General features: G+C 32.6%; 1 protein-coding gene across 2 annotated transcripts; it reads left to right on the top strand.

Annotated features, from left to right (window-relative positions):
* The first annotated feature begins 690 nt into the window (after nucleotides 1-690).
* LOC146529183 (uncharacterized) lies at nucleotides 691-15,616 on the top strand. Of its 2 annotated transcripts, XM_085201372.1 has the most exons (6): nucleotides 691-873; nucleotides 10,624-10,727; nucleotides 11,557-11,673; nucleotides 11,886-11,918; nucleotides 12,274-12,506; nucleotides 12,764-15,616. In XM_085201372.1, exons 2-6 carry the CDS (start codon nucleotides 10,626-10,628, stop codon nucleotides 13,155-13,157), a joined length of 879 nt encoding a protein of 292 aa, XP_085057498.1. In that variant the 5' UTR covers nucleotides 691-873; nucleotides 10,624-10,625; the 3' UTR covers nucleotides 13,158-15,616. The 2 variants fall into 2 exon arrangements, with proteins under 2 accessions (XP_085057498.1, XP_085057497.1); XM_085201371.1 differs by lacking the exon at nucleotides 11,886-11,918 and having other exon boundaries at nucleotides 709-873.
* Nucleotides 15,617-16,348: the final 732 nt, after the last annotated feature.

Below are 16,348 nucleotides of genomic sequence, written 5' to 3' on the forward strand. Positions count from 1 at the left end.
ATTAGAGACGTACGTAGCAACGTAGATGTGCTACGTAATATACGAACACGTAGATAGAGCGTATCTTCATTAACGCATGCATGAGTAATTCTTACGACGTATGAACTAACATCTAGGGTAAAGCTAAATTCTTGCTTCCTAACCTACCCAAGTATGCACTCGTATGCACATCTAATAAGCAGCACTTCACACACTCGTGATACTAAGACAGCTTAGTAACAGGCTTCTCGGACGCCAGCGCTGGACCGACGCCAAAACAAAGAATGTACTACACTTCACGCTAACGGTGAAAGTGGTCTCGATCAATAACAGCCCTAGACTAGCCCTAAACGAACAGCTGATTTTAATTTTATATCATTTTGTCATTTCTTTATAGCCGACTTCTCTCTAATATAGAGTTCTACCCGACGCTATCAATAGAGTATTAGGTATGTTAGACGTAGTGTGAATGCAATAACGCAGGTATTTCCAGTAATATATTGTGAACGAATAAGAAAGGACTTATAACCGGACCGGATTTAGTCCACCTCCAAATCGAAATATAGCGCATTGTGCGTGTATAACGTGTAGATTAATCTAACTCAGGGCGGCCGGGGGCTCCGGGGGCGGTCGGGGGCTCCGGGGCGGCCGGGGGCTCCGAGGCGTCCGGGGGCGCATGCGCGGCGGTGCAGCGCGCGCACCCCGCGCTCGGCTGTCAGAGCCACTCCGCCGGCACACCGACCTCGACGCACACGCGCGCCCAGCTCGCAACGCAAGCAACGCCGGCCCCTCGCGGCCAGGAGCCCTGCAAGGCGCTTCCACACCCACACACACATCCACCGGGGGGCAGAGCACTAGTGCCGGCGTTCGCACACAGGGCTCCGCTGGCTAAAGGTAATACCTAGTTCGTACGCCCTACACTTTTCATTTGTACTGCAATGCCACATTTGTTAGCGACCCCTGCTGTTGAGGGCTGCCGCATTACGGGGTGGCTATGTTTTGTAAAGATATACGCTTTAAATTACGTACGCAAACCATTAGTGTTGACCTTCCCCAGCATTGTTCCCTAACGTCGCGTGGAACGTGCAGTATATCGTTGTTACTCGTATATCAATTTCTCTTTTGGACACACTGTTTACGAAAGTCAAATTTATGATCGATAAGAACATATGGTCTGCAAGTTACAGGAAACTGCTACAGCTCTCTTTTTTTAATGTGCAAATGTAATTTTTAATTTAATTTCATTTGGTGGGCAATATTTTTTTGTTAACGACAAACCACCTTCTTTTAACGACACTTTCGTGATTAACACGTTATATTGCGCGCAGTTCGTTCCAATTAGGCCTAATGAGACACTTTCATTGATTATAAACAATCCTTAATGCTTATCAACCATTCACAAGGATTTATGAGATTTAATAAAGACGACGGATAAGACGGAGAATTTTTTATATTATTTACTTTTTCAATTGCTTTTTATTAAGTATTTCTATCATTATTTGAATATATATGGACTTGGCTTAGGTATTGCATGTTCACAAATTAATGCAAACTGTAGCATTGCAGCTGTGAATTTACAATTTAATTCACAAAGCGAAAATATTTGCTTTTACGTTCAGATTGAAAGACATTAATATAAATTATTATTTGAAATGGAAATATGAACCATATTTTATTATTTACTTTATAAAAGTTTATTTAAATATTGGAGAATAATAAAAGAATCGAATCGGAAGTTACAGATTTTCTTCCGCTTCCAAAAAAAATTAAAAAATTCGATTTAATGTAAACTATTTCATGTATTCATTCTAAGTACCAAAAATTACGTAATTATTCATATTATCTGATAACAATAACGAACGAATACGACTCTACCTGGACATTCGTTACTTCACTCTATTCATTGAAGTCCTTTGAAAGCTTAAATCTTTAAGGTCTTTTATTTTCTTTCGTAGTACTAATAAACTGGGATCCCAGGGCCCCTAAATCTACGTCATTTTAGCAAAGCTGAAATTTTGAGGATTAATAGTCTTATATGTGGTTAAGACTGTATGCGTACTTACTAACTTGAAAGTGGGGCCCTTACAGAGGTAGCGGCAACTTAAGGTACACGCTCATCAGTGTTAAAGTAGAAACGCTCATATTACAATATGTTTTAAAGATTGTTTTGTTTTTAAGAATAATGTAATAAAATGTATATTTATTATTGCCAGAGCCTTTACGTGGGCCTTTACTCCGACCAGACGTCCTAAAGGTTATTTAAAATTGGGGCAAAATACGTTATACTAGCAACTTTTAATACGACATATATTATTAACGGTCTATTTCAAGACCCCTTATAAGCACCCAGACTAATCCGATGGCTCCATCATTCTCCCAGACAGAGATGTACTTTCCTTTGAAAGGGCACCACTTTCAAATAGTGAGTACACATACTGTCTTAACTACGAATTAGACTACTAGTCCTCAAAACTTCTGCTTCGCTAAAATTACGTAGATCTGGGGGCCCTGGGATCTTGGGCTATATATAAAAATTGATCTTAATATAACAATTTACCGTTACCGTTGACATAAAAAAAAACAAGAATCACACTCCAGCAGATTTAACACGTATTCGTTGTATCGGAAGCAATAAGATCGTAGTCGGCCACTATTGATCACGAATTCTAAACTACTTTAACAAAGAAGTGGTTTAATCTTTTTCTTCTTTTATTCATACAAAGTGCATATAATATCACGTACACTCTCAACTACAATAGTGCAACTTAAGGCTTAAGTTTATGCATTTTAATTTGAAAAGAATACAATAGCTTGAGAGCTTATGCGAGAGTAAGAGCTTATTTGCGTTATTACGGCTCGTTCTAAAACTTTAAACAAAGATTACGATTAATGGAGAACCTAATTAATAATCATTTTTGTATTTAAAAAAGTATTGATGAACACATTATAATTCTCGAAATTATGAATTATTTAATCTACATTATATATTATATCAAAATAATATCGATTTTCTTATTATATAATATGTGTGAATATGCGCACGCGCAGCGCCCGGAAGAAGCTTAACGAGCTAGAATTGCTGTAAACTATTACAGTTAAGTACAAAATATATTTATGTTTTATTTAAGCATTTTTGTTTAGTATATTTGTTATGTTTTATAGAATAAAAATAGAATTTCATTAATATAAATTTATAGATTAGAATAAATAAAAAAAAATCATTAATTTCGATACTAAATAAAATAAAAAAGTTTAATATTTAATTTAAACTCTGCATTAAGAATATAGTGCGTTTTATTGTGTTTTGAAATAATAATTCAATACTAGAGAGATTGAAGAGGGAAAGGGGGATGTCAACGAGCACAATTACTATCAATATACGTATGTTGACGTGAAGGATTACATGATACCGTTACTATTATGTTTAACCTCTTCACAATGGAGTATATCGTTTTAAATAGAATATTAATTAACCGTTACCACGAATAGATGGATTATTTCGGAAATTAAATATTTATTTAAATTTATATTTCCATTTCCTGGCTCTGGTGTCGAGGCAAAGCGCGGCGTTGAGTTCCGCCACTCAACACGCAATGCCTTTAGGTTCCCTCCGCCCACCCTGTTATGTGCGGGATACGATATGAAACTGATAATGATATATATTATCATTAAGTAAAAAAAATATTTTAGACTTTTTTCTATTACTAAAGCTCACATTTTTTTATTTACTCCAGTTACGTTTACAAAAAATACTGTACAAATTGATTATAGCTCGTATCCACGTTCATTTAAAATTCCATAAATAATTTATATCTTTGTGTAACTCATTTCATGTGATTCCTTTTGCACTTTTCCTGTTTCTCTTTCGCAATTTCTTGCGGAAGAAAGAAAGGTTTAATGAAACAACCGAATACGTACTGGAAAATAAATTGTAACTTCCAAACGTAACTCCAATCTTTGAACTTTTTAAAAATTCCAACTTTGGCCAGAAACTAATCAACTATGTTTAATATGTTAATGAAAAAATTGAAGTGATGGTAGCGCACTTGGATAAACGTTTATTTTAACGGAAAGACGATTCTTCTACGATGGTGGATTTCAGCATCCAATATTTAATTACGCTAAATATATATAAATATTATTCTTTGAGGCCGTCGTGATGCAGGGGCACAAGGGTGTGACTGTAACGCGGTTGTGGGTTCAATCCCCACTCGGGGGAACAAATTATGATTTATTAATAAGGAGGCAAAAGTCCGGAGCTGGGTTCCACCACTCAACACTCCTTATAGATACGGGTAGTTGAATTGTTGAAAACGAAGAGTTGAAGAGAGTAGGTCAGATAAGACAACTACAAAAAATATTACCAACAACTAGTCTTATTCAGGTCAAAAGTATTGTTTTGGAATATTAATATGATATTTTTAATAACATTAAGTACTAAACATTTTAATTCAAGGAAGCTATACTAATTTTAGCCATAATTGAAGCCCTGACCTTAATTCCATGTTTTAGCCGAAAAACAATGATTGTAATCACAATATTTTTTTTATAAAATAATATTTAAAAAATATAATTTAAATATAGGTTTGGTAGATGACTGCGACTTCAAAGGATGAGTGGAAAGAGAATTGTAATGATGCAAGAGTTAATGGTATGAGAGTTAGAGGGAGGCCTTGGTTGACCTTTGACACTGGAAGAAGATCATGTGGAAATGGACTCATCCTTTTAGCACTCATGGAGAGATTAATGATAATGGATGAGACTAACGAGGCACGTATGGTATAAGGGTCGTGACGTTTTGAACTCCATTTTCCTTGATTTTCTTTACATCGTTAGTGTAAAATATATTTCAAACTAAATGAAAAAATATTATATTTCATACTACCAGGTAAAATAACTGTTACTTTACAAAAATTACATCGTTAGGTCATTAATTTTTCGAAACCAAATGAAGGTGCGTAAAACTAAGTAAATCAATATATATATTTTTTTCTATAATAAAATCACTTAAAAAAACTTTTTCGCACTGCGTTATTATATATCTGCAGAGAAAGGGCGTGGTATCTTAAACAAGCTTATCTATTACACTATAGTATTGTAAAATATTACAAGGCTGTTGACCTAAAAGCCGAATGACGTATCTACTTATATTTAACTTTATTTAGAAAAAAAACATAAATGCAGACGAAAACATTGCAAAGTGCTGCCAAATGGTCTAAATTACGGAGTTGGTTTTTTTCTGAAAGCCTTAAAGTGTGCCAAAGTTTATAGCTTGGGATAAAATATAAAGAAAAAAGTTGTTCATACCATTTTTTGTTAACAGCAAATATTTTGGATTTCTGTTTTATTATAATATTTGATTTAATTATTTTTTACTTTAATCATAAACCGATTTCAAATACGTTTAAGCGTAACTCCCAATAAGAAGTAATTGTTGTTATAACTTTTTTCCTAACTTTAAACATTATACCAAATATAGAGAAAGAAGAGGAAGAAATACCCACTCGTACTTCAACACTTTTCTATCTTTCCTTTTTTAATCTTGCAGTCGGGGTCTTCTAATATTTAAAAAATAATATTTCAGTAACTTTAAATCCTTACATTAATATATTTTAAAATAAAAACTGATCATTAAAAAAATATAAATATTAATTTAGAATTATTCAAATCTTAAGAATTTCGTTCAAATTAATAAGCTATTATAGAGTTGTTGCCCCACAAAATTGAAGAAATCATGAAATGTTTAACCTAAAGTTCACAATGGTTCACACGCTACGCGAATAACACGCGATACTCTAACTACGTGTTACATAGAAAAATTATTTGACCGAGCTAATTAAAGGCAATCTGTATTAAATCTTGATAGTGTATTGGAAAATGTATTATTAAATTAACTTTTATGTGGTTTTCTTAATTAATTTACTCTATAATTAAATTTTCATTATTTCTTTCCTTTACATAATTTTACTACATATATATTAATAATAGATACTTTCTTCTTAGTCTTTACACGTAAGTACCTACATTATAAACAAAACAACTAATATATTATACTAGAAATACAATAGAAACGCAAATATAATAGAATAAAATAGAAAATTATTTCAAATGAGTTTTCATGAATAACTTGATACGTTTCGTATAAAAGCTTGCAGCATTTTGTTTTTCATATTATTATAACATATTTTATGTAGAAAAAAGATTCATTTCAGTCAAATTTATTTTCTGCGGTTAAATAAATAAAAATAATTGTGTTATAACATCATACAAAAGGTGAGAGTCCTTTTACGAGAAGGAAAAAAATATGAGGGCACATGTGTTTAGAAAAAATCGTTACAGACTTACATATCTTTGCATATTAACCTCATTTTTTCTTGTTCTAGTAAGTGACATGATTTGCAAGAAAATTTTACAACTTTGAACTTTGATATATTTGTCGTATCGTTTCTCTGTTAGAATACATTATACTTTTATTATCAAAGAAATACATTTTACATTTTTAAGTATAAATTAATATAAGAAATACATTTAAAAGTATAGGAATACTCATGCGGCTCTATTATTATTAGTTTATTACTACGTGCCTTAATAAATGTCATATTGGGATTTTATATGAATATCCCGAATTAAAATTCCATTTCTATACAAATGTCATCGAAGGTGAAGAACAAAATTATGCTTATTTGTTTCTGTTTGCCCACCCCACAGAATGTGAGAGATATTTCATTTATTCGTAGATTTAGATGCTTAATAGCCATTTACTGAAAAGACATAAACGTAAGGAACCTACTAACATCTGTTACGTACGCGTTACAGCTAAAAGAGTAGTTGAAGCATAAATGATAATTAAATATGTTCTGGGAAAGGCTTAAACAAAGTTGTCAACTTAAGTCCAATAAGCTACAAATACCACTTCACAGGAGAGCAGTTGAGACTGTACTACATTGTGGAGACGCTAACCTCCTTACCTTATTTAGGTATCAGCCAAGCAATACCGGAAAATTGTAAAATAATATATAATTTTAATTAGAAAGTATATTTAATATTAGTATATATCTATATATATAAAATCGAAAGGTCACTCACTCATCACGAAATCTCAGAAACTACAAGTGCTAGGAATCTGAAATTTTGCATAGAAGTTACTTTTAGGACGTAGGTGCTCGCTAGGACGGGAATTTGTAATATTCGATTTCTAAGGGGTTATTTTTGGGGTTGAAAGTTTGTATGAAACTTCGTTACTAATGACATTTGTCTTTGTCATTCTTACTAAATGCTAGGAGTCTCAAATTTTGCATAGACGTCACTAGGACGTAGTCATGGAGACAGAAATTAATAATAACATAGTTCACGCGGGTGTAACCGCGAGCGGGCCGCTAGTAGTTTATATGAACAACTTGCTTACGTATGATTTGTATATCCTACTTATATGATGTTTATTCCACTTTCACGCAAAAATTACTAAGCGAATTTAGATGAAACTTTACAATAGTATAGCTTATACATTAGATTAACACATATGATACAATTTATGTAAAGTCTTTGATTATTACTTTATTGTTAAGAATTTGGTTAGGCTTATTAGGCTAGTTAAGCGGGCGGTGCATTTGTGTCGCTAGAATTATCAATTTCTGTTGTTAAGTAATAATATCTTAATTTAAATCTCTCATAAGCATGTTCAAATAATAAAAATTAAATAACTCTATATAATATAAGAGCTCTTATAAGCATAAAATTACGTTGAAGCACGTTGAACGGGCCCATGTACTCGTATGTAGACGAAAATGTAACTGAAATTTATAATACATTTACATAGTTATATGTAAATGTATTAAAATTAACATTATAACACTAGTATACTGTTCTGCCACGAATTAGTTTTTCCATTAATCATTAAAAAGGAATATGTGTACATTTTTTTATTTGGCTTTATTTTTTAACCCCCCTTTTTAACTTATTCCGCTGTTATTCTTTTACAAAGTCTTTTTCTTCTCATTTAAAAAACAAGCATCATGTTGGGTTTGAATAAAAAAATATTTTTACATAAGGAATAGTCAAAATGTTTTCATTGTTTTCCTAAAATTTTATACCGAAAGTTCTATGCGAAGCATTGTTAACCGAGCTCAGTTTTAGATGAATTCGTAATGAAGCAAGTAGTGTTTATCATTCTTTAGAAAATTTCAAAGGTGCATTTATATAAGGCAGTGGGCTTGGAGCCATTCATTTCCCTCTGTCGTCACACTGTCGAGTTTCATTGTTGAAAATTCAAAACCTAAGCTCGGGGGCGGTTCTCTTTAGTTTCGACATGATGATATTAAATAACTCTATGGACAATATAACATACTATATTATATAAATTATAATAATTAAATTGCTCTATATAAATATATATTTACTTCTATTTATACAATAGACAAAATAGGCATTTAGAAAAGTAGCTCCGTTTTCCTCTCTTTTACTTAAATAATTATGGAACTTGTATCCCGCTCCCGTATGTAGCAGTGTAGATACAGGGAACTTTTTAAGACACTTCGTTTTCGAGAGTAGTGGAATTTAAAGCCGCTAAATAATAATTCATTGCCCCGAACTGGAATCGAACCCACAGCCATTACAGTCACACGTTTGTGCCACTGCTCCGCGACGGCTTCACAGTCTAAAGCTGACAATTGTGGATGTTAGCACCCCAACGAACGCTACGATTTATCTACGCAGACCTAGATATCACTTATTTATAAATAACGGGAATGTCTGCAAAGTGCGTTACTCAAGTCAATCTCTGTAACTGTTCTTTAATTATTTCTATAGCTTTATTACAATTTGTGTCCGGAATTTTTAAAAATTTTCACAAAAAATATATAGCTTAAATTCGCAATTACCATAATAATATTTTTAAAAAAAATCTTTAATAAATGTGTAGAAAGATGTTTCAAATAAATTACCAACGAGGAAATTCTTTTTTTAAAATTATGATATGAACAGACGATGTCGGGAACATTGTGCTTTTATGCATGAATAAATCATAACTCATGAAAATAATATCGCATTTATAAAAGGAACAGCAATAATTATTTAGAAAATTATGATTTTTTTATATTAATTTCAATATCTACCATTACATAAACAATAAAATACTAAACTTAACTTAAACTGACAAAAGCTAAACGATGACAATAAAAGAACGAAAACTACAAACTTTTGTTGATCGAGGACGCCATAAAAAATGATGAAAAAACAGTTCAAGTGATCGATAGCTGCTACTGCAGTGCTGAAGACTCAAGGGCGCGCCAAGCCTGCCCGGTGCCTCGGCTCTGAGACTCTACATGTGTTCTTACATTATTAATATCTCGTACTTCCTTTTTAATTTAAAAATTCATAAATTCATCATTTTGTTTTTTTTTTTAAATCAATTAATTGATTTTATTGTGTATATAAAATAAATGTTAATAGTTATAATTCAAAAAATAATTGAACCCAATCGTCGCGGTGGAGCACAAAGTGAGACTAAACGCGACTGGTTATGGGTTCGATGCCCACTCGAGGAAATGAAATACTTATATACTGGCCACGCGCAGCGTTGACACTTTGCACACAATGCCTCAAGAATTCGGCGGAAGGTTTGCGGGACGGAGTATCTTAAAACCAGGTTCTGTCACTCTACTTACTCTGCTGTGTGCGGGATACAGCGTGAAGCTGATTTTTAAGCGTGAAGATGCTATATTTTGTTGACTGATAAAGGGAATTTAAAGTTTATTATTCCATTCTCAAATTTTAACCGTATTTAACTTTAGTACTTGGTGATGCAACCTAAATCAGCACCGCAGAAACCAAACTATTTAAACATAAACTATCTCGTTCACTTTGTATTCATACTATCAACCCATTAGGTACTTGTACAACAATACTTTCGTACACTTACACATATTTTTTTCAAATAAATACAAGAAGAATTTTAGTAAAAATATACATTTATTCTGATCTGTTGGGAAACTTTCCAAACGAATACATCCCATTCGTAGCCGCTTTGACTATTTATTCATCTGCTACGGCTTAACTTTGCGCTACGAAAACCGCATCAATTTAATATACAGACTTTATTTTAATAGCGCGTTCGCTTTAATTATTGTAACATTATATTATGCTGGGCAACCTTGCATCGACAATTTACATATGGCGTGGAATCGCGTGTAGTACAGGACCTTGACCCATGATGCAGTTCCTGTTGACTAAGTACGACTATCGTGGAAAACAAGACTAAAAACAAATACTTTAGTATTTCAAATGGAATAAAATTAGCATTTCTATATTAGATGTGCGTATATCTGATGCATTATGCAGGAAAAGAATTTTGTGATACATCACTCTGTTTTACATTTACTGTCAACTTGTGATCTCTACGGGATTTTTCGAACTAAAACAAAAATACCTATATTCTTAGCATAATATAATAATATATAATAATAAGTGTTTTTTCCATAATATCAGTTTGGATCTTCTGTCTGCGTTTTAAAATAAGGGAAGATACGTAAATATAAAAAAAAATCTACATAAGACTAAATTTCATTTTACTTTGTTCTACGAAACAAGTTATTTTTTTTTACCAATTTTGCGGTACGTGACCTAAACTCCAAATGTGTGTTTGTTCAGAGATGGAAATCGTGCCCGAGGGAAAAAACTTCCGATTGGTAACCGAAGACGAGCTCCCAGCGGTGGCCGATCACTTAGTGCAGTATATGCCTGAATCTTTAAAGGTAAATATGTCTTATAAAATCCTTATTATGGAAAAAAACAACAAAATTAACTAAAATAAAACATATTATAAGCACTATTTGTCTATTATACTTTGCTTACTTTATTTCTGAAATAATTACAAAACAAAAAATATATCACAATCTTCTTGTTACTAAGCAAACCACAATATACCTACCTACCTTTTTTTTGTTTTAAAGTTCAATAAACTTGGATCGCTGTAAAGTTTACAATACTCTGAACGTAGAATTAATATGGCTTCTCCGTAATATTGATTTCAGAAATGGAGCCAAAATTTCTGGGCGTCCAGCCAATTAAAAGTCCAGTAGCAATATGTTTCAGTTAAAATTTAATATTAAAGATTTTTAATATTACGCAATGTCTACGCTGCTACGAAAGTAACGTACGAGTATAAAGATAATAACATCCACCGACAGTACAGTATTATCATACTGTAACTTTTCTTTACAAATAATAATAAAATAATTTTAATAAACAATTTTTAGAAAATAATTATTATAATTGGTCGCGTATAATAATTAATTAATAGAACCAAACCATATTTCACATATCACTTCGTCTTTCGGGTCCTTTGCAAAATGACCGCACTCGGCCTTTGTTCGCTAGACTGTTAAATTAAGGTAACCTGTGCCCATTCTCTGTAAAATCTTTAGGTATGCGTATATTTTGCTTACAAATTGTAATTAATAGTAAAATTTAATGATATCACTTGATTTTTATTTTAAAAATATTTTTAAAAGTATTGGTAAATAGTATAGGGTAAATTATAAGAAAAAATCATTCTAAAATCATTTATTTGTTTGTTTCAAGTTTCACCAAACGATTCAAACATATCTTAACAACAAAGTGTGGGACTTCCATTTTTATGTAGCGAAAAATTGGCCAGAGGATCCGATATGTCTACATTTTCCTGGATGTACTAGTACGGTGAGACATCTTTTCTATCTTTTAATTATTTGTTTAGCTTTAACGTAAATTAAGATAATAAGAAAATATACCTAAATTATATTTAATATAATTCAAAATGTTCTTGTGGGCTTTTGTAAAAAATTACCATGCAAGTGTCTCCAACCTGCGCGTCTTAAGTAGTCTCGACATAAGTGATACGTTTTTCAAAGCATGTAATTTAAAATTTTCAGAGCTGCTATGTAACCACAGTGAAAACAAACAAGGTCAGAAATAAAAAATAAACACCGAGCACTGTAATATCAAAATTTTCTTTGCGAATCTCTCTTTCGTTTTTGCAAGATGTAATTTCAAGGCATTCCTTAATAAAAGAACGCCACACGTTAAACGCTCAGCAATTAGTGACTGTGCATTTTTGTTCTAGTTAAAACATGAAAAATTTGTATTTAACATGTGATAGACATAAATTTTAGAAATAGAAAATTATCTTGAAATACCGTTAATAATATACCGCTTGCAATTTCATATAACAATATTGTAGTTGGTAGAGCAATATTAACTATAACAAAAAAAGAAACGTAATTTAAAAATTAAAAGTACTATTTATTGTTTAATTTTCAGCCAAATTGTCATACTTATGAGAGTGTGACGATATTCTGTCCGTCTGAGCGCGCCGAGCTGGTCGATCTGTTGACCTCTGAAGACATCCTGCTGGATCTCACTCAACCACTGTACCTGAACTTTACGCACGAAGCCATCGTGCAACGCTTTGAGAAGCGCTATGAAGCCCACGACAAGATTACTGGAGATGTATATGTGTGTGATAATCCACCAGAAGAAACCAATACTGATGAGTAAGATCTAAATTTGTAAATTTGATTTGGAAATTTAAAGAGGCTTTGAAAATTTGTATATTTGAGACGTTTCCGTAACGTGTTAAGTTGTCATAATGTTACAAGCAGGTCCATGCGAATCCGTTTTTTATAGTTTATTGGTAAAAAAGTCACAGTTAATCATAAATTCAAAATGTATTTAACATTGTAATTTAACAATTAAGCGTAATATAATATTAGGTACATTATATCTTAAAGTATAAGTAATTTGTTCACAGACTGCCACCGGACGTGGAGTTAGTTCGCCTACAGCCAGAGCACATGAAGGCAGTTCACGACTTGTATCCAGCTAGCGACATCGAGTGCAGGGAGGTGTTTGAGAAGCTGGTCGCTGAACTACCCGCTTACGGCATCTTTGTGGAAGGACAGCTCGCGGCCTGGATGGTGCAGTCGTACTACGGCGCCATGTTCTCAATGCAGACGCGGCCAGAGTTCCGTAGGAAAGGCTACGGAATATTCCTGGCGAGGCGCCTCACCAAGGAGGTCGCCGCTCGTGGCTATAAGCCCTTCGTCGTGATACGTCCGGAAAACGACGCGTCCCGTTCTCTCTATTCAAAGCTCGGCTTCGAAAAACGTTTTCGAACTGTTCGCGCCGTTTTGCGTCCTCGCTAACGCGTAAAGTTGATCACTAGCAGATTTTATTTTTTTAAGACTTTTGAAATAAAAAATCAATTTAGCTTGCGATCTTTGATCGTTTAGAAAATTTTAGTAGTAGCTAAGGTGGAGCGGCTCGTGCTTTCGATCTGCGTGTGATATAGTTTTTCTTTTTTTCATAAAACGTTATAGGAAATTTAAAGTAAATACCGGTGAAGATATGATCTTAACTCGTGAAATAGATAATGAATAAATTTAGCAATTGGATTATTGTGGGTTTTTGGATAATTATTATTTTATCGATGGCAACTAATGGCAGATTCGAAAGCTGTAGTCGTTCGCTGCGTTCTAGCGCCAGCCTAGTATCAATTTCAATGGCGCTAATTTGTCAAGAACTCCGAACTCTTAAGCCACATTATCAAATAACGCTTTCACAATATAGATTTTCGGTTTGCTTGGCCTTCTCTCCTCACTAACGCTCAATTTTTTATTACTAGACAAAATATAGAGAGTAATTTATGGATTTCAACTTCTTGACAAGTTAGCTTTTCAAGTATCTCATTTAGGCGAACGCTTCATTACCACTCGTTGATCGAGCGGAACTATTCTGTCTCATGGTTTATGAAATTTTGGGACCCGTTATTATCTGTGTGATAAACAACACTATTCCAAATATGTATCACCATATGACAAAGTCTTGGCCGCGTAAAACGGTATCCGTTACAGTACGGTCAACTAGTTGTGGCCGCCGTGAAGTTACCTGTTTTCTGAGAGGTTTCCTGAACTTATGCGCGTAGTTCACTCGGGAAGAAAATATTCAAAAGTAAAAAAAAAACTAAAATGAAACTCTACAGCTAACTTCAGGACGGCCACGAGGACGGCCACATGAGAAAGAATGTTACCGAATACTCGAATTGCACAATTCAAAGATATAAGCACCATTAATGTTCATCTGACGCTAGAAATACGATTTCTATAAACAATAAGGGCTATAATTTTTTAATACAACCGAGATTATTTTAGCCATAAAATTCAGGTGGAATTATACATTCGTCTCAATATAGTAGGTTTTGATAGATTTTGATAAAAACATACATAGAGGAAGAATCACATATTTTATTTATTTTATACTTTTGCTATGTTTTTGATATGACAAAAGGATATTGAAAGGCTGGAATAAGTATTGAAAGATAATGTGAAGTGTTTTATACATAGTATTTCAATAAAATTGTCGCCTATTATAGATAAACTGCGTTTTTGATAACCAGTTTTCGTTTAATATGACTTTTGTAGTACTCTGTTTTTATAAAACATAGAGCATTGATGGGTAACGCGAAGAAATCAATAAAAATTTGATACGAAAAGTAGATAGGTAGGTATTTTAATATGGGGAACTATTTTACAATTATATATCGGCGTAGTCTATTAAAGTTTGTATCCAAAGTATATCTGCGATTGTAAAATATATTATTTAATAATCATTTTTTTAATGTACCTAATGATTATAATATTTAGTTGTACTTATACTTTTTATTAGCTTTATATTACGTTTAGTTTATTATTATAATGAGGACTTGTCTTCCTAAGACTGTATCATCGGACAGGCGTGGGTCTAAAGCTGGCTAAAAACTATGAAAGTTTATGATCGTTTCATAGTATTGTATGTTAAATCAATAAATAGGTGTATTAATTTTACTCTTTTGAGACATTCAAAAAGCACTCATTAAAACTGGCACATAGCTTAAATAAATCGGCATTAAATCAAATTTTGCTCAAAATTTTCGAGCTTCCACCTTCATTCAATTGTGTGCGTAAATTCGAATAAAATGCAAATGCCAAAGTTAAATTTTAAAAATAAAAACAATTTTACCTTAATTACTTATTAAAAGTAACAAAAGTAAATCCTAGAATAATTAACAGTTTAATAATTACTACCTATGAACTTAAAATAAATCATTACGTACCTTTTTTTTAAATAAGTAAACGGGTGCAAATTGTAGAACCGCTATTGGCTGAGTGACGTAAGAAAGTATGTCAAATAAAAAGACGCCTAGTACTTTTATAATAATATACAACTAAAATATCATTTTCAACCTCTTAAAACGTCATTGTTACAAAACTCACCGTCGACTTATTTAAAAAAAAACGGCCATTATAAACATGCAATCATGCTAAAAGCTTTCCCACATTCCTACTCTCTGTAGGTACATACGATTAAGTAGTTCGAAAAATTTCTTGAAATTATTAATTGTAAGAACAGTTTATTGAACACTTTCCCTTGCCTAAAAAAACAATGGAGTTATCAGGACACGTCTCCGTCCTAGACACTGCAGTTGACGCAAAATGTAATCGCAGCATATTTTAAAACAATATTTAATAACTTCTGCAGCTACACAAATAATGTAGTGTCCGTTCTGTATTATTTATCACATTTACCTTGCAAAGGTATCAAGAAATTAATAAAATTATATATTATATCTTCATTGTTTTATTCTTTCCTAAAGTATTACCTATAACTACCAATGTAACCCGGAGGGCATGTATGAAGAGGCTGATGATTGTTGACTAAGCGAAAAAGGCATGTAGAAACCGTAGCGTTCTCTCCGACTAGCTCTCTCTGGTTAGGGATAAAGCGTGAAGCTAAGTTCTGTTATTAACTATTTTATAGATTTTTGGTCTAAAACGCGAAATCATTTTCCTTTTTTACTTAAAACGTGTGTAAATAATGCCTTTCCTCGAAATAATGGCTGGCGTTGTCATTAGTGATTCGGATAATCGAAAATCCGTATATTCGAATTTATAAAGAAATTATTAAAATTTTTCAACATACGACTTACATATAAATTACGTACGCATTTACGTACATATAAATTTTCTTAGGTTTCATTGTAGTAAGTTGTATAAAATAATTATCGCGGTTGACAGTCCGGATAATCCCAAATCCGTATAACTGAGGGCTGGATAATTGAGTTTCTACTGTACATGTCAAAGAAACATTATACTTGAATTTATAATGTACGGCACCTCATGTTTAGCAACATTAGTGATTTTCCATTTTTGTAGTCGATATAACAGTACATATTCAGTTTGATTTGATTTTATTAGGTTAATTATATGTATTGTCCCTTAATAAAAAATAATAACATATTTATGCCATTAATTTAATTTAAAATAAGATATAATTATAAATTGTTTAATAAAATGCGACA

Source organism: Heliconius melpomene, chromosome 18 (genome assembly GCF_056956725.1).
Source record: "Heliconius melpomene rosina isolate 202511_hmr_F chromosome 18, ASM5695672v1, whole genome shotgun sequence".
NCBI classification, from domain to species: domain Eukaryota; kingdom Metazoa; phylum Arthropoda; class Insecta; order Lepidoptera; family Nymphalidae; genus Heliconius; species Heliconius melpomene.